This window comes from Pseudophryne corroboree, chromosome 1 (assembly GCF_028390025.1).
Source record: "Pseudophryne corroboree isolate aPseCor3 chromosome 1, aPseCor3.hap2, whole genome shotgun sequence".
Classification (NCBI taxonomy): domain Eukaryota; kingdom Metazoa; phylum Chordata; class Amphibia; order Anura; family Myobatrachidae; genus Pseudophryne; species Pseudophryne corroboree.
The window spans coordinates 906,630,335-906,655,331 of record NC_086444.1 but is presented as its reverse complement, the minus strand read 5'-3'; the positions used below and the strand labels follow the sequence as shown (position 1 = coordinate 906,655,331).

General features: G+C 44.6%; 1 protein-coding gene across 12 annotated transcripts in view; it reads right to left on the bottom strand.

Moving 5' to 3' along the window:
- BLTP1 (bridge-like lipid transfer protein family member 1) overlaps positions 1–24,997 on the bottom strand; it is a 705,550-nt gene that overhangs the window by 415,240 nt on the left and 265,313 nt on the right. For all 12 annotated transcript variants that reach the window (XM_063920260.1, XM_063920265.1, XM_063920266.1 and 9 more), the window contains exons 22-27: positions 8,916–9,092; positions 7,436–7,564; positions 6,489–6,608; positions 4,459–4,739; positions 2,493–2,743; positions 1,499–1,754 (exon numbers count right to left, since the gene is read on the bottom strand). In XM_063920260.1, the coding sequence (XP_063776330.1) occupies positions 1,499–1,754; positions 2,493–2,743; positions 4,459–4,739; positions 6,489–6,608; positions 7,436–7,564; positions 8,916–9,092 (1,214 nt within the window). The remainder of the gene's footprint in view (positions 1–1,498; positions 1,755–2,492; positions 2,744–4,458; positions 4,740–6,488; positions 6,609–7,435; positions 7,565–8,915; positions 9,093–24,997) is intronic.

The following is a 24,997-nucleotide window of genomic DNA, read 5'->3' as shown; positions in this document are numbered from 1 at the left end:
CCAGTGTGCTGAGGAGATAGGCTCCGCCCCCTTCACGGCGGCCTTTCTCCCGCTTTTTAATGGAAAAATTGGCAGGGGTTAAATGCATCCATATAGCCCAGGAGCTATATGTGATGTATTTTTTGCCAAAAAAAAGGTTTTTTATTGCGTCTCAGGGCGCCCCCCCCAGCGCCCTGCACCCTCAGTGACCGAAGTGTGAAGTGTGCTGAGAGCAATGGCGCACAGCTGCGGTGCTGTGCGCTACCTTATTGAAGACAGGACGTCTTCTGCCGCCGATTTTCCGGACCTCTTCACTCTTCTGGCTCTGTAAAGGGGGCTGGCGGCGCGGCTCCGGGACCCATCCATGGCTGGGCCTGTGATCGTCCCTCTGGAGCTAATGTCCAGTAGCCTAAGAAGCCCAAACCACTCTGCACGCAGGTGAGTTCGCTTCTTCTCCCCTTAGTCCCTCGGTGCAGTGAGCCTGTTGCCAGCAGGTCTCACTGAAAATAAAAAACCTACTTTAAACTTTTACACTAAGCAGCTCAGGAGAGCCCCTTAGCCTGCACCCGTCTCGTTCGGGCACAAAAATCTAACTGAGGCTTGGAGGAGGGTCATAGGGGGAGGAGCCAGTGCACACCAGGTAGTCCTAAAGCTTTTTACTTTTGTGCCCAGTCTCCTGCGGAGCCGCTATTCCCCATGGTCCTTTCGGAGTCCCCAGCATCCACTAGGACGTTAGAGAAAGTAACTTGCTTTTATGTTAGCCACGCCAAAAATGAGTGATCTAAATTGACAAAATCAATCAAAGTGTTTTTTACGAGGCAAGCAGCTCTGACTGGCTGAGTGTGCATTTATGTAATTCTCTCAATCATTCACATTGTGGTTTCAATAAGTGCAAGAAGTGTCCCTGCACTAGTGCTCTAGATTTTTTTTTAAAGTTTATGTACAGTATTTCTGCAGAAACAAAGGACATGAGATTTCCTAAGGATTTAGGAATTGTACAACCTTAAAAGTCGAATGTCATCTTTCAGTTCCATTTTTATGTTGCAATTCTGTACTATGGCCAACTTGCACAGTATCTGTAAATTCACAGAACTTTATAGGCTACGGTTTGAGCTGTGTGAATGATGGTCAATACATTTAACTGTGCGGTTGGAGAAATATAGAGAACATGGAGAAGGAATTTCTACAGCATCTTTCTTATAGCCCAATGTTGAATGAAGCAAATACAGTATCTAGCAGTACACAGAGTATTTATGTGAATTAACACTACTATGTACAGTTTAAGGCCTTTCCCTAATACTACGTTATATTATCTTTACTACTTTTTCACATTCAGTGTACCTAGACAGGTGGCATAGACCTCTAGGTGGATCTCTGTGGACTGGTGTCTCATTTTATTCACTGCCTTGGGTTAGTGGTTTGCATTCTTATTTGACAATAAAATAAAGTGAAATAATGAAAATAATCTGCACGTGTACTATAATCCTTTACATGAGAAAAAATAAAAAGCAGGAGTTACCTTCCATGGGATTCCTGAGACTTTGCCCTCGGTGGATAATCGACTTGTATTAGGCCGTCCTCGGCGACAGAAGTTGGACTGTCTTTCTCACCTGCCAGTAGGGGGAGTGCAGCACTGCAACTGCTGTTCTCCTCAGAGGAAGAGGAGCTGTGAGAACGTAGTGGAACCTGGAGACTCAGGTGCTGTGCTTTTCTTTCAATCTCTATCACCACAGATCTGGAGTCCCATTCTTTTCTTCTAGGCACATTTGCCTTAACTGAACAACAGATTATCTTATTAACATCTGCGTTCCGCAGATTATTATTATTATTATTTTTAAGAAAGAGTAAAACTCTAAATAATAAGATATACAGATTGTGGAGAGCTGCAAAGAAAGCAGGGACATCCTACTTCTTTAGAAAACTCAGGGGAGGATTTACAAAAGGTATAAGTCTGACCATCATTTTAGTACAGTGATGGGGAACATTTGGCACTCCAGCTGTTGTTGAACTACACATCCCAGCATGCCCTGCTACAGTTTTTGCGTGGCCAAATACCAAAACTGTAGCAGGGCATGCTGGGCTGTGTAGTTGAACAACAGCTGGAGTGCCAAAGGTTCCCCATCACTGTTTTAGTAGATCAAACTAAAATAAATATTTGACTCCTATAGTAAAATCACCCCTTAAGAGGAGGCAGAAAGAAAAGCCCTGTGAATGGGTTTAATATTGTAATGGACAATGGGATGGGGTGGAATAAAATTACTGAACATAAAATTAAATTAACCCCATAACTAATTCAAATCTATGAAATAGAAAATAATATGGGGTCCGTAGAATAATAATATACTTTATATTATAATACTGTTGCAGTAGTTTTCCCACTCCCCTTTCCCAAGAACAGTGAACATAAAATTAAACTTAAGCTAAAAAAAATAAAACTGGAAAACAACATGAAAGCACTTAGGAGTATAATAGGTGGTTTCTGACGTATATACATTTTATTTAATATTAACTACCTTCCATGGTTTTCTGTGTCTCTTTAGTTATAATCCATTCAGTGGGTTGCAATAAAGATTGTCCATAAAACATATCTGACTCTACACTGGTGTTGGAAAAAGCGGAGCTGCTAGATGGAGTCAGCTCCTCCAGCCGGAAAAAGTCAATTCCTGTTGCAGTGCCACCAAAGAACCTGCAGCCTCCCAGACAGCCACACTTGTTCCTGATTCTCTTATTTTTCGGAGTGTCATCAGGCCACAGGAACCACAACCTATCATACACATAAAGGAATTTGTCAGTGACAACCAAATTCCACATTCCAATACATTACTGTGCATGTGATGCTTACACACAGAGAAGGCAGATCATTTCATTCAGGATTTGATTCAAATAATCATCAGCTGCTTATACAACTTGCTTGACAGCAACTGGTTCCTTTGTGACCAACACACATCAGGAATAAAACATTCTCCCAGTGTACTGGTTTATAGTAAACTGATAATCATGAATATGGGTACTCAGAATAAAGTTTACCGGTATCATTTTCTTTCTTTTGGAGGACCGTGGTGCTTCCTCCAAAAGAAAGAAACGCATCTACGCTGCGCTCGCATGCTGAAGCCCTGCTGGAGTGTGTGCACATGCAGAAGCCGCACTGCGCGTGTACACAGTGAGATGCGACGGCATCTTACATATGCGAATGCTTCTGCCTGATTTTGGGGCGGAGCTGTCCGGATAACATAAGCATATCCGGATCGTTTGCGTGGCAGGGCCACAGTGGCTGCGTGATGTAACACGCAGTCGTTGCGAGAGCCTAATAATGGCGGGTAGCAGTCTGCCTTCACAGCTAGGCTGCGCAGGCACAGGGATACTCTTAATATGCGAGTGCCTTGCTGCTGAGCGAAGTGTTCGCAAGTTAGCGTGGGGTGGGTGGTAGGGGGAACCGCATGCAAGGCGGATTTGCCCTGTACTGGGCGTCCCCCCGCATGCTAGTGTAAAGGGTTGTAGTTGTCGGATTTTTCGCACAACTACAACCTACGCTGAATTAGGCCCTTGGTTACTTTGGAATTGGCAAATTATCGGAGCACTGACTGTGTGTGGAGTATTATATATTAGTATATAACATGCACTCTGCAGTAGAGTCCCACGTATAGTGCTGCTGATAATGTTATTAATATAGATTTTATTTGTTATGATTGATTATTATAGAGAAATTATTTGGATCATTTCATAAGTGTAGTTTGTGAAAAAAAGTGTAAAACAATTAGCTTTTTGGTTGTTCGCACTTGTTAGGATAATACCCTTTTCTCCCTTTTTGTATGCTGCATTGACACTGGTGTTTCCTACTGAATACGAGCGCCCACATTTCCTAATAATAATAGCTGCTTCCGATATGTAGTTTACAAGAACACTTTAAAGGAACCCAGTAAGATGATGCTGCATGGAAGGTATGAAATGATACAGTAAATGGTCATAAACTATTGACCCACTGCCTTGACTGCATGAAGTGTCTCTGTGATTTCATGAATAAGAGAAGTTACAGTCGGTAAGCTGAAATACTGGCCAAGATCACATAATGCCTGTGTATACTGTTGTAGCTGAACGGTGCACGTTACTTAGGCCTTCCTCTTTAAAATAAAATGATGTAACCTGAAAAGATAACAAAGTGCTACATTCTAATTAAATGCGTTAACCAAGCCATTCTGGCCTACAATATCAACCCATCCAGCAAACAGAACAGACACAAAATGTAATTCTAGTTTAGTAAACACTAAACGTCAGCCAGGAAAGAACATTCCATCCAATGTACTAAAGTCTGCATAAATAAAATTCAGCACAAGATTTATATTCCAGAAGTAGAGGTTTTAAAGTGCCTGAAAAGCTGCTTCTATAAAATATGCAAGTTCAGTATATAATATAATACTAAAATCAGTCATGCAAGTTCACAAAGAACATGAAATGTGCTGGCCTGCAGCACCTGCAACTCACCTTCTAGTCCTATTGTCATGAGTTTCTAAAAAATGCCTTTGCACCTCATGTTTGGAAGAATGATCAGCAGCTAGTGCTATATCTGCTGTGATGAGCCCTAACATCACAGAGCCTGTTTCCAGCCAGTAGGCTCTGCGTAACACTGCAGGCTGGAGTCCCGATCTGCTACTGTCCAACTGCTCAATGTATTGTCTCAGCTGTACATCCTGGATAGCTGCACTGATGCCTTCACCTACAGCTTGATTATGGAGATTGCAATTTGCCAGTCGAATAGCACCCATCTGAAAAAAATAAATATAAAATGGAGAAATAATATATAAAATAAAAAAACAAAAAAAAGTCACATTGGAAATGCATTGACAATTTTAATTAAAGCCCCCTTTAAGGGGATGTCAAACACGACTCCTGTCTATCACTCAGGCAGTGATCTACTACACATTCCCAATACATCAATAGAGAGCCAGTGTACAGTCCCAAAGTATGGCTTCTGGATAGCTACAGCTCCACAATGTACAAGCATATAGGTCCAACAATTAAACTGTAAAATATAGTATGCAAAAATAAATCAATGAGAATAATGGTCAGTGGCTCCAAATGTGGAACTGCAGCTTTGTCCAAAATTGAAATAGGGGAGCCACATGAGCTGCCAGCGAGTCCTGGTCAGCGTTGTTTTGCAGCATTTGGGGGGCAGTTGGTGCAGCTCCCCAATCTGAATTTTGGACTGCACAGCAGCACCACCTCTGGAGCCACCACTGATAATGGTCCTCCTTAAATGGGTTTACATGTAACATTTACAGCAATTAATAGATAATGACTGCGCTTGTGGATGCTTGTCACTTATATCACATCAAATTACTTGTTTTAATGTATGCATATGAAGGAGAGAACAAATAATTGATCTGATCACTCTCTCCTTGGAATTTTACCATTTTATTGTTGCTTACTGATGTATATTTTTGATGCATATTTCTGATTGTGATTGCACAATAAATGTGATATTATATAAATACAGGTCTACCTAATATTAATTCTTAATACCTATTCATTTCTGAGGACCAATGGTTATACAAAAAATCTCATATATACACATACATATATATATGATGTGATATAAGTAACAAGCATCCACAAGCGCAGTGATTATCTATTTATTGTCTTTTCTGCCAGCCTAACAGGGTCCTAACCAAACCCTTATTACGTGCAGCTGAGGTGAATTAATGCACTCTTAGAGTGTGAATATCTATTTACATCTATATTTGTAGAATTATTTATCACAGCGCCAGGAGTGTCCGTGTTGGGGCTGCCTTTTCTGAAATATATAGTATTTATAATAATTACATAATTTTAATGAGCATTGCTAGTTAAGCTCTTGGGAACATTTACTTAAATACTTATTCATAAGAATTTGTCATAGCATTTGCAATCGAATTATTTAAACAGAATAATTTATCATTCTTAGGGGGGTATTCAATTACCCATGGGGAAACATTGGGAGTGAAAAATGGGTGTTTTCCGCAATTTTTCCCAATGTTTTACCAATATTTTTTTTACAGGGTATCCAATTAGATCTCCCACGTAAACATATTTTTTTGTCTGAAAACACACAAATTCAGTAAAACCTGTGTTTTCACCGGCGCAGCAACGAAAACTGGCACTTATCGGCGATTGTGCTTTGCCTGACTGAAGCAAGTGAAACAAAATCCTCAATAAGCAAGTCTCAACCCTCCAGTCAGTGTCCCATGCCCGCTGGCAGCAGCCGGGTACTGCAGGGAGGGTGCCCGAAACCCAGGGAGGGCACTCCGTGGATCCACGGTAATGCCCTCTTCCCCCTGCTTTGAGTGTCCCGACCAGGCAGGGGCGGACCTGTAATTGCCGGAGCAAGCGAGCAGCTGGGGGAGCCGAAGGCCAGTGCTATGCATCCATGCAGGTAGTGGAAGCCCCGATAAGCAGCTAACAGGATAACCCCACGCAATATCATTACCCACGGTAATGTACTGCGGGTAATTGGACAACCTGCTTAATAAACTTACTTTAATGTTTGTAGCGCAGCCATGATCCACAAGGTAAATATCTGCCCCATCAGCTGATAGACGAGTCATCCGATATTTCAAATCATCAGCAGGTAGACACGGTCCTGGGTAACAGCACAGCTTTGTGGACATAAACCAGAAGCAATGGTAAAAATACTAGATAGATCACTATTTCATTTTTTACCAGATACAAAGGACAGGTACTCCCCCAAGACATATTCAAGTTGGTAATGTGCCCTCTTAACCACTGAGTCACCGAAAGTACCCAGATTTTGGGTAATCTTTAACCTGAAAATACGGTCAAGTTAAGAGAACATTATATTGTAGAATAGTTGAAACAGTGTTAGGGCTTGCTCACGCAGGCAAGTTTTCTATTGTCAGTCCATGCATCATGAACAGAGTCTTCACAGTGGATAAGTGAGGTGAATATTAAACATCCCTGGGGGCCATAGACCATATGGTGATAAGCATCAGCATTTTACATGGACAGCAGTAAAAATTGGACGACACAAAACTGGATGAAGTTTTTCAAAGTCAAAACTTCTTTTGTTTTGTTCAATAGTCTGATTTATACTTTTTGACCAAGTAAACATAAAATATGTGCCCTCATAGGGATCAATACTCTCTAGAGCTGTTTAATATTCATTTTGCTTTCTCTCCATAAATAATAGATTAAGGAAGAACAGAGGGTAAGAGAAACTGTGCTTCTGCCAATAAGCCCCAAGGAACTGGTCACTGTAGTCTTAATCAAATATATGGATTGACAGCCATCATCACCTGTTGTGCGTCTTTGCTTACATCTCAATAGACATGTTTTCCTAACCCAGGAAAAAAGAATATAAACTAAAATAAGAAACCGACACGCTACCATATATATCATATTTCTGAACCTTGCCAGTACACAGAGGACCCTAAAATAAAAGCTGAAAAACTGAAAGCATACCAACCTTAGCATTACAAAATCGCCGATCAATACCATGCTGGCAGATCACCACAGACTTTGGCCTCTCCAACTGGAACTCATTACACATGACATGGAACATAAAGGTCTGCCCCCAGTCCAGCAGGCACGCCAGCTGCAAAGACAATAGGTTACTAATATAGCAAGGACTATAGAAACGTACTGGCGCAGCTTGCCAATTACAAGGATATTTATTGTTGCTGCTATTTAATCTACCCCTTGTGTTAGAAAACATTGTTATACTTTCTAACTCGGCACACGTTACCAGTTTATGTCATTTGTTAAGGTCAAGTGCGCTGGATTATAAAAAGCCGGGCTACAAATGTATCCCTGCTTCTTATTAATAGTAACGTTACTTTTTATCAACATTATTTGGGACCACTCAACACAAAACTCTTCGTAATAAATAAGAAAAGTGGGTAGCTCTCCTATCCCACACACTCCTAAATTAATTTTAATCTTCTTTCAGCCAATTTAAGGTGCACAGCTGTGATATTTCTGCAGCAGCGTTTAATAGCTGGCTCCGTCTGCTTACACAATATTCAATATTCCATCAGTAAGGCTGGAATCTTTATAGAGCAGGACAGTGCACGAGAAGCTATTTCTTGATTGAATCTAAACCAGTTATTTTTCTTTGGTATAATGCATATTTACTGCACAATTACTGCAAGACCCATTAAAGTACACTAAATGAAAATATAGAGGAAAGCAATAATTAAACCATAAGACCATTTGTGTTACACACAAACGTATGTAAAACTTTATCTCCCGAGAACAGATTATTTTGACATATCAGTCTTTTACTATAAGGTTTTTTTCCCCCCCAAATAGACAGTGGATAGAAATATGCTTGTGGAAAGCACAATAGAAACGGTTCTCCATTTTGAAAGCAGCATAACAATTGTAGACAAATTCCGCTGAGGAGCATTGCACCAGTCTTGAATTCTCCCTTCTGTACAGAATACAAAAATCTTTAAGGATAGTTCTCACCTTATTGTGAGATGTTTAAACTAAAGGGCTGTATTCACGGCTCGATTTGGGGAGAGATGTGTGCTGAGCGAACCGCTCAGCACACATCTCCCTCCCCCCACTCAGCACAGCACGATGTGTGCTAAGCGTGCGAGGGGAGACGGGAGGGGAGGGGGGGGCGCTCATTTCACCCAGCGGGTGAAATGAGCGACTTGCTAGATTGAGCCTGCATGCAGGCCAATCTAGCACCAGCGATAGCGATGCGCGGGGCTGCGCATCGCTATCGCTGTGGGGGGTACACATGGAGAGATCATGCTTAAAATCTAAGCAATCTAGTCAGATTACTTAGATTTTAAGCAGCGATCGCTCCGTGAATACCCCCCTTTACAGACTACATCTGCTTATTATTTTACAGGGTACAGACATGTGCTACTCCACTGGAAAACAAATCTGACCAACAAGGTGATCATTTTCTTACGGATAATGAGTTTACTTACTTGCGGTGCAGTGACCATGGCAGTAAGAGAACAGGCCTGCACATCAATCAGCCACGCATATTCCATAGTATCAGTACCTAGAGGTAGACCTTCTGCAGAGAACATTGCATGTGCACGGAGCTGTAATCCAGAGAGGCTAATGTGCCCTTCTCGGAGCATCCCATCTACTGCCGGCCTCTGCAGGGAACAGAAGGACGTAATTCATCAAAATAATGTATAGAATGAATAAATACGCAGCCAACCTGCTTGCAATGAGACAACTCCCCCCCACCCCTCCCAAATATACTGTATATTTGTGATAACTCAGCTATAGACCTATTTGTTACTACTTTGCAAAAGTATTAGCGAGGAGGGGATGGTAAGGCCTGGCTCACAGATGGCATTTCAATTCATATAATAAAAAGTTGTTTAATGTGTAGAAGTGAGGGCTCTGAACCCACTATTCAATTTCTTTAACACTTACTTCAGCAAAATGTTTTTCGGTGGAACTCACTCTGTGAATGGGACATTGTCATGTGACTCAAAAGGTATAAATCTGCACATGATATGGTATATGTGATATTATTTGTCATATGAAACTGTTGCACAAAGTTGGAAGCACACTATTGTCTCTAGAACGTTATTCTATGATGCAGCTTTGAGGATTTCCCTTCACTGGAACTAAAAGGCACAGGCCAGAGCCTAACTCCACAATTGGCGTTACACATTTCAGCAGCAATTTTTCCCTGGGTGTCCAGCAAACCCATATTCATCACTCACACTGCCAGATGGTGAAGAGTGAATGATCACTCCACCACTGCACTAAAGTCCAATGTGGTATGCTTTACACTATCCCAGCTGATACTTGGAATTGAGCATGGCGATCCGATACTTGAGTGTGGCTGCTCAGGCGTGAAACCCTAAACAGGTAGAACTCCTGATAAACAATAATTGCTGACAGTGTTTCCAAGGGAGTTTGGAACTTGGTAGCGTTTTTTATGCACACAGCTGTCCCATTTGTTAGGTTGTGTCGCTGAGCTGCTGTTGCTCCTAGATATCTCCATATCACAATAGCAGCCATTACCGTTGAATGGGGTAACTAACAGAGAAGAGATTTGATGAACTGACTTGTAGTTATGGCATCACTCAATACAACTCATTCAGCTGCTAATACCGGACTATGTAAATCGCACAGATCGCCATCCTGTCTTGTATCAATGGTTCAGATTGGTGGTGGTATAGAGCTGTAGGAAAGGATTTCTTGGTACACATTAGGATACCGGATACTAAAATGAGCATTGTGTAAATGCCACAGCCTCATGAATATCACTGATAACCATGTGTATCCTTTTCCTAGCTGCTTCCTGCAGGACAGCATGCATGTCACAAAACAAGTCAGCTGGTTTTACAAACATGACAATAATTTCACTAAAATCAAATGGCCTCAACGGTCACCAGATATCAATCCTTTGGGATGTGGTAGAATAGGAGATTTGCAGTATGATTGTCCAGCCAACATATCTGCATATACCGTATGATGTTATCATGTCATCCACCTGCATAACTTGCTCCCATTCACCATTATAGGACTTTTTTCAAGCTGCACACACTCTGTGAAATTGCCCTCCCTTGAAAAATAAGACACTCCTCTAATCTCCAAATCTTGAAGCGTTCCATGAAAACTCACCGCTTCAGGCAAGCTTATCAAATTCCAATACCGCATGCATAACCTTCATAAGCTATCCTGCCCTATTACAACCTATGCAGGCCTCTATACAGGCCACTCATATCCTCACATATTCTCTTTTTCTTCACTTTGACATCCCACTGGCCCTTGGCCAACACTGCTGTGTAACTGTATCAAACAGCCCACCAAGAACCTTTGCAATCTAGCTGGACCATTAAGCAACAGCAGCACCAATCCTTGTGTATGAATGCCTGTTTCCCTATATATTGCTATTGTTCTGGAGCAAGGCGGGGGGGGGGGGGGGGGGGGGGGGGGGTTCTTAAATTCGGTCCTCAAGGTACCCCAAAAGTCCAGGTTTCAAAGATATCCATGCCTGTGCACAGAGTGAGGTACTAATTAAAACATCTGCACTTAAGAATGGATATTTATAGAACAGACTGTTAGGGTACCATGAGGACTGATAACCACTGGCATAGTTTATGCTTACAGACTGTGTGATAGCTAGTGTAGAAGGAAGCGAAACAACTGTCAGGATTGCATTTTTGAGGGATAGTGTAGTACTGGGCAGATGGGAAGACTTTCATGCAATTGGCTAGCTTAATACATATTAATACATATTGCAGAAGCATTAGTAACATTCCCTGTTTTGTCATATAATTCCATTTAGTGTACAAGCTGAATGCAGACTTTCTATTTTATTTCAAATAATGTGGTCACATCCTCCTGGCACAAAACAGTCAGAGTGCTGTGCACTACAGATATGTGCACGAGTGTGTCTGTGTGTGATATTACCATACGTTTTGGCCCAAGACCAGTGAACCTACCAGGCTTGGGACCAATCAGCGAGAATGATCTATTCTTATCAATCAGTATAACAGGCATAAGATGACAGAACAGCTTCTTACATGTCTTGTAATAGAAAAAACAATTAAATCTGAAAATACTGATGCTCTCAGTACAAAAGAATTCCATTAACTATATGTATCACAAAACAAAAACAAAAAATAGCTTCATGGCAACAAAGTAAATATTAAACCAAATATTAAGCTAATGGTAACATTCAATGTACTGCACCTAAAGCAGAAGTAACAGCGGAGTAGGAATTTCAAGTAAACAGACAACTGTAAACAAACTTCACCAGTAACTCAGTAAATTAAGACCTAACATTATTAAGATAATGTCCCATATAGTATAAGCAAAATGATATGATTGTAGTGCTCTGATATTGTGGCATAGCACATTCTATACCTAGTTCTGTTACTTGTGCGATTATCACATTTATGAGGAATACAGGGTGTTCTGCAGCAATTGTTATGGTACTAGAAGCTTGACAATCTAATTGTCACAGTGCCCACACACTTCTTTGAGTGAATGAACTTTATTTTCTATTTTGGATTCCCTAGTACATTTTCTACATTTTTTGTTTAAATACTGTAAAGCGTCTTTATGTTTTATGAATGCCTTTTTGTGTATGAAATGTCTATTTAAGGATTGTGTTACAGTAAATGGGCCATTTGTCCAGCTAGAAGCTGCATAGAATGATGCAGGGCATATTTCCGAGGGTAATCACTCCAGTTGCTCTTAATGTGTACCAAGAGAGCACCAGAGAGCACTCAAACCTTCAATAAGATCCCTTTTTTACTTTGCCCGCTTTTACCTGTATTTTCAGATAAGGACTTATTTTACATACATTTTCAGCATTTTCCTTTACCTACTATGTACAATTAAACTGATACAGCAGATTGAAATCAAGGCCCTGTCTGAAAGAACAACGGGATTGTAATGTTTTTCCACTGACCCCATTTAGGAAAGACTAATAGAGACACCACTCTCACAGCAAATAATTACTTCCCCGCCTGTCTCTTGATGCTACTATACTTTTAGCTCAAGGCCACAAAGCATTAGAAGGCGCTAATTGTCAGGTTTTAAGTGTATAGTTTCTCTTCTGTGTATACCGTGAAGGACCTGCACTTCACAGTTGATAGTTTATTGCATTTCAGGTGTAAGTGTGTGTGTGTGTGTGTGTGTGTGTGTGTGTGTGTGTGTGTGTGTGTGTGTGTATATATATATATATTATATACACACATAAAAATCATGTCCTTTCCTGTCAGTTCCGCATACCCACCTGCTGCACTATCTATATATATATATATATATATATATATATATATATATATATATATATATATATATTAGTGATGAGCGGATTCGGTTTTACTCGGTTTTACTCGGTTCTCAAAACCGAATCTTATTGACTTACTGATGTCACGTGTTTTGGATAGCCAATAAGATTCGGTTTTGAGAACCGAGTAAAACCGAGTAAAACCGAATCCGCTCATCACTTATATATATATATATATATATATATATTTATAAATTACTTTTACTTAACACAATTAAAAGGTAAATCAACATATTTTAACATTTTAAATCCACAACTGATAATAAGATGGTTTGCCAATTAGTGTCAAATGTTCTTTTTTTTTGTATAATCTGTTTTTATTGAAAAGAATACAGACTTGTACCAACATATAAACACGTATGAACATCAATCAGCGGCATAATAAAGTGTCGTACAGAAACATAAACAAGATAGCAGCCGTGTGTTCAATATATCCAAAGTCTGCACTAACATTTTTTAAAATAAGAAACATTAAAGAACACAGATACAGAACGAGAAAAGGAAAATAATAGAGAGGAAAGGTGGCCGAGCCGAGAATGTAGAGAAGAGGAGGGAAGAATATGTGAAATGAACCTAAAGGTTCAAACCTGTTGGCCCGGGGCAGATGCCAAATAACATACAGCAAATAGGCTCCCACCTCCCATCTCATTTCATCAAAGAAATATAAGTCTTGTACGACCCAGAGCTCTTATATTCTATCCAAGGCAACCACGTAGCAATAAACTCAGACCGCCTATCCCCAGCACTCAGTAATATATCTTCCATGTTCATGTAATAGTCTAGTCTAGTGAACCAAGTGTACTGTGTAGGAGGACTAGAGGACCTCCACAGAGTGGGAACTACTGCCCGTGCAGCATTGCCAAGGTGTCGTAGTAGAGAGGACTTATAGGTAGAGAGTGGGGTCATGGAATGATTCAATAACCAATAAGCCGGGTCAGATGGAACAGGGACATGTAGGATATCACCGGAGATGGAAATTACATCCCCCCAGAAAGTTTGAATAAGGGGACAGGTCCACCAGATATGCAACAGAGAGCCTAGGTCCCCATGGCATCTCCAGCAGGCAGGAGAGATAGATGGAGAAATGGCGTGGAGGAGGGTAGGGTGCCTGTACCATCTCATCAGAATCTTATATTGTGTTTCTCTGACATGTATGCATATGGAACTCTTATGGGCTTTAAGAAAAATAGAGTCCCAATCCCTGTCCGAGAGAGAGATGTTCAGATCTTTCTCCCATTTCCGGGTGAAAAGAGGAGGGGTCAAGGAGTCAGACGCACATAGGAGCCTATACAGGGTGGACACAGTATGTAGGGGGTTTAGGGGCGCAACACACATTTTTTCAAATGCGGTCAGCTCCCGGGACGCCTGACAGTACATATTATCCGTGTATAGAAAGTGTCGAACCTGCAAGAACTTCCAGAAGTCTGCCTGCGGGATCTCCCATTTCGCTCGAATCTCCGAGAATTGCTTAATCCCGGACGGGTGAACTAGCTGACCTACCCTAAAAAGTCCCTCCAGCGCCCAGTTTTGGTAATACCCCAGAGAGAGGCCAGGTGGGAACGTCGGGTTGCTCAAAAAGGAGGTAAGGGGGCCAAAGACCGAGGAGATGTACGAACGTCGTCTTATCCCTTTCCAAAAGGTGAGCGTAGGAGAAACAGTCGGGTGATGGTGCAGGAGTTTGGGTAAGGTCGGGAGCCAAGGGAAGATTTCAGGGTACAGCTGAACACATAGGCCCTCCAAGACCACCCATTGTTTGACCTCCCGACTCCTGGTCCAATCCAAGACCCTGTTTAAGTGGATTGCATGGTAATAGGTTTTAATATCTGGGAGTTGAAATCCACCTTTTTTAGGCGGGCGAGTCAGAACAGATCTACCAATTCTGGGCCTCTTACTGCGCCAAATAAATTGTTGGATCAAGGATCTTACAGTCTGGAACCAGGAGTCCGGGATTCGAATTGGTAAGGTCTGGAGGAGATAGAGCAATTTGGGTAGTGTGTTCATCTTTACAACATTGATTCTGCCTAGCCACGAAAGATTATGGTGTTGCCATCTGCAATAATCATTTCTAATGGCCTGGAGAATAGGGTGGAAGTTCAGGGACACCAGACGTGATAAGTCGCTGGAAAGCTGGACTCCCAGGTATGTAATGTGGGAGTCTCTCCATATAAATGGGAAAGTGGATTTCAAGACAGTTAAGGTCTTTTGAGGGGTTGAGATATGAAGGGCATAGGATTTAGATGTGTTGACTTTAAAACCTGACAGTGAACTGAAAATGTCAAATTCACACATTAGGTGAGCAAGTGAGTGGGCAGGTTGTGTGACAGCCGTCAGCACGTCTTCTGCAAATAGAGCAAGTTTATATTCCATATTACCTACTTGAAGCCCCTTAATACCGTCATTCGCTCTAATAGCCCTGGCCAGAGCTTCAATACAAAGAACGAAAATCAAGGGGGACAAGGGGCAGCCCTGTCTCGTTCCATTACTTATAAAGAAGTTGTCAGAAAGGGTCCCATTAACCCGCACTCTAGCCGATGGCTGCGTATAAAGTAAAGATATTCTATGGAGGGCCCGTGGACCCAGCCCAATGTGCTCCAGCACCGCCCTCATGAAGTCCCAATTGACTCTGTCGAAGGCCTTTTCGGCGTCAGTAGACAGCAACACAGTAGATGTCCTGCTGCTAGAGGCCAGATGTATAAGGTTGAGGATTTTAGTCGTATTGTCTTTTGCCTCGCGGCCAGGGACAAAGCCCACCTGGTCGCTGCGGATGAGGGATGGGAGAAACTCGTTCAATCTAAGAGCCATCAATTTCGCAAAAAGTTTAAGGTCCACATTGAGCAAAGAAATGGGTCTGTAACTGGAGCACACTGAGGGGTCCTTCCCCTGTTTAGGGATCACAGTAATGTGGGCCTCCAGGGACTGACGTGAGAAGTGGGTTTCAGCGGATACGGAATTAAAGGCCTGTAATAATCTGGGGGCGAGAGTCTCCTTAAATGTCTTATAATAGGTGGCGGTAAAACCGCCCGGGCCCGGGCTTTTACGTAGGGGTGTGATGGAAATAACGTGTTCCACCTCAGCCAAGGTGAAAGGTGCTTCCAGAGAGTCACGATCGGAGATTGACAACTGAGGGAACGCCACTTTAGCTAAGTATTTCCTAGATCTCAACATATTAGAAAGGGGATCAAGGGCCGGAGAAGGGTCACCTAGGTTGTATAAAGTATTATAATAATTTTTAAAGCACGCTGCTATCTCTGGTGTCTTAAAGCATACGGAGCCCGCATTATTTTTCATTGAGGGAATAAAAGAGGCCAATCTCTGGGACCTAAGTGCCTGTGCCAGCAGGCGCCCCGGCTTATTTCCCCACTTATAGTATTTGCTATTACATTTACGCAAAGAGGCTTGGGTTTTATTGTTGAGGGTTGTCCGGAGGTGCATCCGAGCTTCGGACAGCTCCACCAAATCGGAGGGAGACAGGGAGGATTTGTGGCGGGCCTCTAAGGAATGAATTTTATGCAGTAGTGTGGTGATTAAGGCCAGTCTAATTTTCTTCTCAAAGGAGCCTAGTTGAATCAATTTACCCCGTATAACACATTTGTGGGCCTCCCAGACCATAATTTTGGAGACATCCCCTGTATCATTAATGGCAAAATAATCAGATAGCGCCTTATCTAGTTCTGATTTGCAATACTCATCATATAGAAGGGATTCATTAAGGCGCCAGGTCCAAGGACCAGGGGTTCGGGATGGGGCTGAAAGAGACAGGAATACCGGGGCATGGCCTGACCAAGTAATGGAGCCAATAGAGGCGTCCATTATTAAGGGAAGGTGTTTATGGCTAAAAACAAATAGTCTAGGCGTGAGTAAACCTGATGTGGGTGTGAGAAGAATGAGAAGTCTCTGTCAGCGGGATGTGTGACCCGCCAAGAGTCAGCTAGTTGAAATTCGTGGAAGACCTTCCTAACTTGTCTATGTTTTTGTTCAGAAAATTTAGGGGCTGGCGGGGAGGTATCAATGGAGGGGTCCATGGACCAGTTTAAGTCGCCACCCAAAACTACAATACCCGTCATGAGAGCTTCAAGTCGGGGAAGTTGGGACCGAAAAAAGGACAGTTGGCCCTGGTTTGGAGCATAGAGGGCTATGAGAGTGTACGCCTGAGAAAATATAGTGCATTGGACCACCAGCAATCTCCCTGGAACTAATTTATGGAGAGCTTTAGAGAAAAGTATAGAGACCCCTTTAGATTTACTTTCAGGATTGTTGGAGTAGAAAGCAAGGGGGAATCTATGATTCACTAAAGAGGGCCTGCGAGAAGAGATCTTAAAAAGTGAGTCTCCTGAATCAGAGCCACATCTACTCCGTCTGATCGCAGCGTCCTAAATAATTGGGACCGTTTCTCGGGGATATTAAGTCCTTTGGCGTTAATTGAGGTGATTTTAAGTATACCCGGGGCAGCCATCAAATCGTATCACAACACAGGATAGTAGAACACTCGGACAGGTCACCAAAGAAAATAAAAAAACAGTACAGGAAAGAAAGATAGAAAAGAAAGCAAGTCACAGAAAATAGGAACATCATGAACAAAGAAACACCCGCAATGGGAGAGCAGGTAAGTATATATACCAGCATCCCCATAGGGCACAGCGGCCGTGTGCGGGACCGGGGCAAGGGAGTCACCCCTACAGGCACCACATCTGTTATAAACATTATACATTAAACGGCAGTAACAACTAACTGTCTAAAAGCATAGTCTCTATACTAATCTCCATATGTGAAGGTGAAACCGGGGAGAAGAGCATGAGGCGAAGCAGCAGTGGCGCGGGGCGGCATAAGATGTAACTCACCCGGCATGCCACCTCTGGAGCGCTCAACCCTCCTGCATAAGAAGAGAAAGTCCAGTTTGCAGAGCAATAAAGAAAGATGTCTTCAGGTAGCGGAAGAGTCCTGGCAAACGGAGAGGGTTTTCGAGGTTTTCTTCTGAGAACTACGTGCAACCTGCCATGGCGCTCCCCTCCCAGCAGGTTGTGGCGGATGCAGATCAGGAAAGATGAAGTCCCAATCAGGAATCTTTATGGATGGGAGACCGAGACTGGAGCAGAAAGTGGGAAGGTCGGAGGGAGTATGCAGGGTGTGAATCTTTCCAGAAGAGGAGACCTGGAGGTTGAAAGGAAAACCCCATCGGTATTTCAGTTGTCGTTTATGGAGTTCCTCCGTGAGGGGTCGGAGGGTCTTCCTTTGTTGAAGCGTATGCCAGGAGAGATCCTGGAAGATGGAAATTAGGTCGCCATTAAAGTCCAGGCCATCTAGGCGGCGCACTTTATTCACAATTTCCTCTTTCTGAGAGTAGTAATGCAATCGACATATGACGTCCCGAGGTCGGTTGGCGGGGAGTCCTCTCGGTTTCAGGGCACGGTGAGCTCTGTCAAAGGTTATGGTGTTATCCGGGTCTTTACCCAGAACTGCGTTGAATATTTTCGTCAGAGCATCTACTAAGCCTGTCTGGGGAACGTCCTCGGGAATCCTCGCACCCGGACATTGTTTCTCCTACCTCTATTGTCCAAATCCAACACACGGGACCTCAGCGACCGGATTTCATCTGATTGAGCCTTGATAACATCTGTAAGGTACCCCATAAAGACATCCGCAGAGTCACGATGGTCCTCCAGGGCGGTCATCCTATCAGAAAGTTGCGAGATATCATGTTTAATAGATGCCAACTCTCTAAGCATGGTATCCTGGAGATCCTGCTTAGTTGGAAGCGTTTTCATGAACTTCAAGATGTCCTGGAGAGCGGCATCGCCGTGAGCGCTTGGGGTAGGTTGTTCCATCACTAAAGGGGAGGCAGGAGAGGTGGGATGGCAGGAAGAAGGGCTTGAGGGGGAGAGGTCTCTGGAAGGCGTAGCGGGAGTAGGTTGTAGGAATGATCTCATTCCCGGCTGGGTCACGGTCTCCCTTGGTTGCGTAGTATTACCTTTCTTCTTCCCGGATCTGACCATGCTGAGGGGAGGACAGATATTTGAGCGTGATCATGTGATAGAGAGACTAAATGCATTGGTACTACGCAGTACGCTGTGAAGTGCCTACAGCATGGTGACTCCCAGTGGAATGGCACTAGCACGCCATTAATCAAATTTCAGCTGATAGGGCATCAAGCACACATTGGGCATCATATTCCACATCCCCTGGAAGGAGAGGGCGGGTGCAGGACATCCGTGCCACCGACTCACAATAGACGTCCCGAGACAATTTGCAAAATCTGTCAGGCAGGGGTAAATGCAGTAGAATTACAGATAGAAGTTTGTGTATCTGGGAGAGCCACTAGGGGGAGCTCCAACCCAGTACATACACTTCATAGGGCAAATCCACTGTGCAATGGGAGAAGAACCAGCAGTAAATAGTAATTGCACAGGATCAGCACCCGCCTCAATGATAATAAATAGCCCTCCAATAGCCCCCCCAAAAACGGTGAAGCAGAGAAATATAATGGATGGCAGCAGCAGTAGGGGCAATGGAGGGGTCTCACCCGGTCATCAGCTCGGCTCCAGGCTGCTGCAGCGTCCTCCAAGCCTAGGGGGAAGATGGCCACCCGGAATGTATTCAGGCGAGGGAGACTGCTGCAGGCAGTATCCCCCGCACCTCTGCGTACCCCAGGAGTAGGAGGGCCGCCTTTTAGGGGCCAGGGAAGGTCCCAGAGCCGTGCGCCGGGCTCAGCCGCCAGGCGCCGCAGCGGCGTCACGTGATGTACCCGGAGGTCGGAGCCGCGGCCACCGCCGTTGAGTGTGGCCGTGCGGGCAGAGAGAGGAGACGCTGGATAGCAGCAGAGCCGCTGCAGAGGACGGTCTCCCCGTAGTTAAAGTATCGGTAAGCTGCGGAGGGGGGATCCGGGGTGGGAGAAGTGTCCGGATCCACCGAGGGCGGCTCCAGCAGGGTAGGAGGGAAAATTGAGTCCCCGGCTTCCAGACAGGGAACAGGCCGCAACCTGCAGAGGGGTAGGAGACCCCCCCCCCCCCCCCCCCCCGGCTCCGCGAACCCGGTTCCCGTGACAGGGGAGGCTTCCAGGCACTAAGGAGGGTATATGTGGATGCGGGATGAGAGGATAGAGCCACTGGAAAGGGCTCTGTTAGGCAGGTTCGGCAGGAGCTCTCTTAAAGCCTGTGTGCTTTCAATGGCAGCCAAGCCACGCCCCGTGTCAAATTTTCTGATGAGTTCTGATGGGAAAAGAATAAACAGCACTCCTTCCACATAACACCATTACCAGCACTCATTCATCAGGTAAACTTTCTGCATTGTATTAGAATATATGAATTTCACAGGGCGACCTCACTACAATTTTTGTACTGTAATCCTTTCAGTAACAAATGTTCATGCTAAACATGCACAATTTTTACATTTTCAATCAAATAAATATACTTCTATTATATGGGCATCATATGGACCTAAAGGGCAGGCTCATGTTCTCTCTACAAGCTACTTTATATCAGAGGATTAATCTATTATATGAGATGTAAATGAAAACAGTACATTGTGTGTGTGTGTGTGTGTGTGTGTGTGTGTGTGTGTGTGTGTGTGTGTGTGTATATACATATATATATATATATATATATATATGACAAGAATTACTCTCCCACTGCGCTATTTCAAATAAAACACTAAAATTAATTAATTACCGTATATACTCGAGTATAAGTCGACCCGAATATAAGCTGAGGCACCTAATTTTCCCCCCAAAAACTGGGAAAACTTATTGACTCGAGTATAAGCCTAGGGTGGTAAATGCAGCTATAGCTGGACACGGCCCTCATACTGCCAGATATGCCCCCCAGTGCCAGATATACCCCCACAGTGCTAGAGATATGCCCCCATGGTGCCAGATATTTGCCCTCATAGTGCCAGATATGCTCCCACAGTGCCAGATATGCCCTCATAGTGCCAGATATGCCCCCACAGTGCTACATATGCCCCCAGTGCCAGATATGCCCTCATAGTGCCAAATATGCCCCCACAGTGCTAGATATGCCCCCATGGTGCCAGATATTTGCCCTCATAGTGCCAGATATGCCCCCACAGTGCTACATATGCCCCCAGTGCCAGATATGCCCTCATAGTGCCAGATATGCCCCCACAGTGCTAGATATGCCCCCATGGTGCCAGATATTTGCCCTCATAGTGCCAGATATGCCTCCACAGTGCATCATATGCCCCCACAGTGCCAGATACCATATGCCCTCACAGTGCCAGATATGCCCAGCCCCCAACTACCCCCCCCCCCCCACGACACACCCGCGCTCCCCCCGACACACCCGCACTCCCCACCCCGCAGCCTGTCTCTACTAACCTTCAATGACGGGGCACGAGTGCAGGCAGCAGCAGGCGGTGCGGGCAGCGGTGGCCGGCCTTGGGACAGAGCGCAGCGGCTGAGGAGGCGGGCGGCGCGGCAGTACTTCGGTGAGCATGGAGAGGGAGAGGGATGGCTGCAGCAGCGTCACTGGTCGATGCACCAATTACAGTGCGCTGCTGCGGCTCCCGAGTCCCCCTCTCTCCTCCTCCTCCTTCTCTCACGGCTGCTTCCTGTGCTCTGCTCCTGCACAGGGCTCCGGGCGCATCACTCGAGTATAAGCCGAGGGGTGCTTTTTCAGCACAAAAAATGTGCTGAAAAACTCGGCTTATACTCTAGTATATACGGTATATGGCTGCCTGTATCCTCTAAGTTCCCTGTTAGGAGGAACTAAATGTGTGAAAATATGAAACGAAATAGAGGAGATGGCGCCAAGGGAGTTATATCAACGCCCTACCTAAAAACGGACCCTTACAGTACTCTCCGGATAAATTACGTCAGATAACAAATACTAACATAAAAATTTATTAAAACAACATATAAACCCGACACAAATGTTCATAAGTATACAGAGTTGATACATTTACATTTGTCGCACAATTTGAACAATCAGTTTGTAGTGATGAGGAAAAAGCGTAGATATATCACTACGATTTCCTCCTTCTCCTTATTGTAGATTCGGAGGTAACATCAGATAATAGATAGATAAATAACCCAACACGTTTCGTCTTGTTCCAAGACTTCATCAGGCGTAAAATCTCTTCATTTCAGAACATATTGTCAGCACATAAAAGGTCATTCAAAGATGTATGAACAACGTTTCAATATTTCAATGGGACTTGATTGATACAGCGAGGACCATACCTCATATATCATCAGCTTGAGTCTGACATTCAGATATTCGAATATGGGGAAGATTCATATGTGTATAGAATCTAACTGGTTCGCAAGCATAAGGAACCTCGTCGGTCAGCAGCTTGAACCTGACACTCAGAGACTCAGGAGTGAAGGCAATTCAAATGGGTATAATGTCTAACCAATTTAGAACACGTGGTAGACCCTCCAGTGGTGCAGTGCTGACAGCCAAGTCTCTGTGTATATATATATATATATATATATATATATATATATATATATATACACACACACACACACACACACACACACACACACACATATATATATATATATATATATATACACATATATACACACATATATACACACACACAGTATATAAAAATAGTATTTTAAATTACCGGTAAATCCTTTTCTCGTAGTCCATAAGGGATATTGGGGACACATTAGTACGATGGGTATAGACGGGGTCCAAAGGAGCAAGTGCACTTTAAAAATTCTTCAACTGGGTGTACTGGGTCCTCCCCTCAATGCCCTCCCCCCCCCCCCCCCCCCCCCAACCACCCACAGGCAGTCATAGGTAAAACAGTGCCCAAAGGAAAGGAGAAAGGACATACTCGAGGGAAGGATCATTAGCATCAACAAACAAAGGTGAGATTTATATACCAGCAATGGCTGGCAACAAAAACAGGAACAGATAAGACCAGCAACAGCTGGCAACCAAACAGCAAAAGCTGAACAGGGAACCACAAACAGACAACCTGCAGAAAAGTCAACGCACTGAGGCGGGCGCCCAATATCCCTTATGAACTACGAGAAAAGGATTTACCGGTAGGTATTAAAATCCTATTTTCTCTAGCATCCATAAGGGATATTGGGGACACATTAGTACAATGGGGATGTCCCAAAGCTTCCAGAACGGGCGGAGACTGCTGAAGTACAGCCTGCCCAAACTGGGTATCCTCTTTGGTCAGGGTATCAGACCTGTAGAACTTTACAAAAAAGTGTTCTTCCCTGACCATGTAGCAGCTCGGCACAGTTGCAAGGCCGAGACACCACGGGCAGCCGCCCAAGAAGAACCCACTGATCTTGTAGAGTGGTCCTTCAACAGGCAAGGTTGCCGACATATAGGCTTGTTGGACAGTGAGCCAAAGCCAATGAGTAATGGACTGCTTGGAAGCAGGGCAACCTTTTTTCTGTGCATCATACAGCATGAACAAGGAATCCGTCTTTGTAATTCGAGCCGTTCTCTTGACATAGAAATTTAAGGCTCTCACATCATTCAATGCTTCCGAAGGAGCAGAAAATGCCAGAACTGGATTGAATTACTATTATAGGTTGATTGAAATGGAATGCGGAGACAACGTTCGTCAGGAACTGCCGCCGAGTCCGGAGCTCCGTCTGTCCTCAAAAAAGACCAAGGGGGTCATTCCGGGTTGATGGTAGCTGTGCTAAATTTAGCACTACTATGATCATCTTTCCTGACATGCGGGGGGACGCCCGGCACAGGGCTAGTCCGCCCCGCATGTCAGTCCGGCCCCCCTCGCAGAAGTGCAAAGGCATCGCACAGCGGCGATGCCTTTGCACTTCAGGAGTAACTCCCGGCCAGCGCAGCTTTAGTAACTCCCAGCCAGCGCAGCTTTAGCCCCCCGCTTGGTCCGGCCACGCCTGCGTTGGCCGGACCGCGCGTGCGAAACGGTGGGCAAACGCCGCTGTTTCGCCCCCTCCCGCCCATCGATCGCCTCTGCCTGTCAATCAGGCAGAGACGATCGCTGTCCTGCTACGGCCTTCGGCCATCCTGCATGCGCACTACGGCGCCGGCGCATGCGCAGCAGGGACTTGTTCGCTCTGCTGCGTTAAAACGCAGCGAGCGAACGGGTCGGAATGACCCCCCAAATACAGATTTACACGATACGGCACCCAATTCTAAGACATGTCTAGCAGAAGCCAGGACCAGTAACATCGCCGTCTTCCATGTGAGGTACTTGTCTACTACAATCTTCAGAGGTTCAAATCAGGAAGACTGTAGAAAATTCAACACAACATTCAAATCCCAAGGTGCCGTGGGCGGCACAAAGGAGGTTGTATGTGAAGCACCCTTGCAAGAAGGTCTGAAATTCTGGCAACACTGCCTATTTCTTCTGGAAGAAAATTGAGAGGGCTGAAATCTGAACCTTAATGGAACCCAGATGTAAGCCCTTATCCACACCAGCCTGCAGAAAATCTCCGCAGGTGGATATGAGCATTCCTCACACCAAGAGACATGTCTTCTCCAGATATGAAGATAGTGTTTTGACGTCCCAGGTTTCCTGGCCTGAACCATGGTAGCAATCACCTGCTTGGAAAGGCCCTTGTCAGCTAGGATGTTCCATTCAACCTCCATGCCATCAAACGAAGCCACCGTGAGCCCGGGTAGACGAACGGTCCCCGCTGAAGAAGATCCCTTCTTAGTGGCAGAGGCCAAGGGTCTTCTACGGACACGCCCAGAAGTTCCACGTACCAAGTTCTCCGGGGCAATGAGGATTGCCTGAACCCCCTGGTGTCTGATCCTCTTTAGTACACGTGGGATCTACGGGATTGGAGTAAACAGGTAGACCAGCCGATACGGCCAAGGCGATGTTAGTGCAGCCACTGCCCTTGCCTGAGGGTCCCTGGTTCGCGAGCAATAGTAGCAAAGCTTCTCGTTGAGGCGAGATGCTATCATGTCGATTTGAGGGCAACCCCACCGGTCGATGAGCTGTTGGAACAGCTGAAGGTGTAGTCCCCACTCCCCTGGGTGGAGACTACTCAGGAAGTACGCTTCTCAGTTGTCCACTCCCGGAATGAAGATTGCGGACAGTGCTCTTGCATTTCTTTCTGCACAGAGGAGTATTTTTGACACCTCTCGCATGCAGGCCCTGCTTTTTGTCCCTCCTTGTCGATTGATGTACGCCACCGCCGTGGCGTTGTCCGACTGAACCTGGATCGCCTGATCCCTGAGTAGAGGAGAGGCCTGAATCAGAGCACTGTAGATTGCCCGAAGTTCCAGAATGTTGATCGGAAGTAGG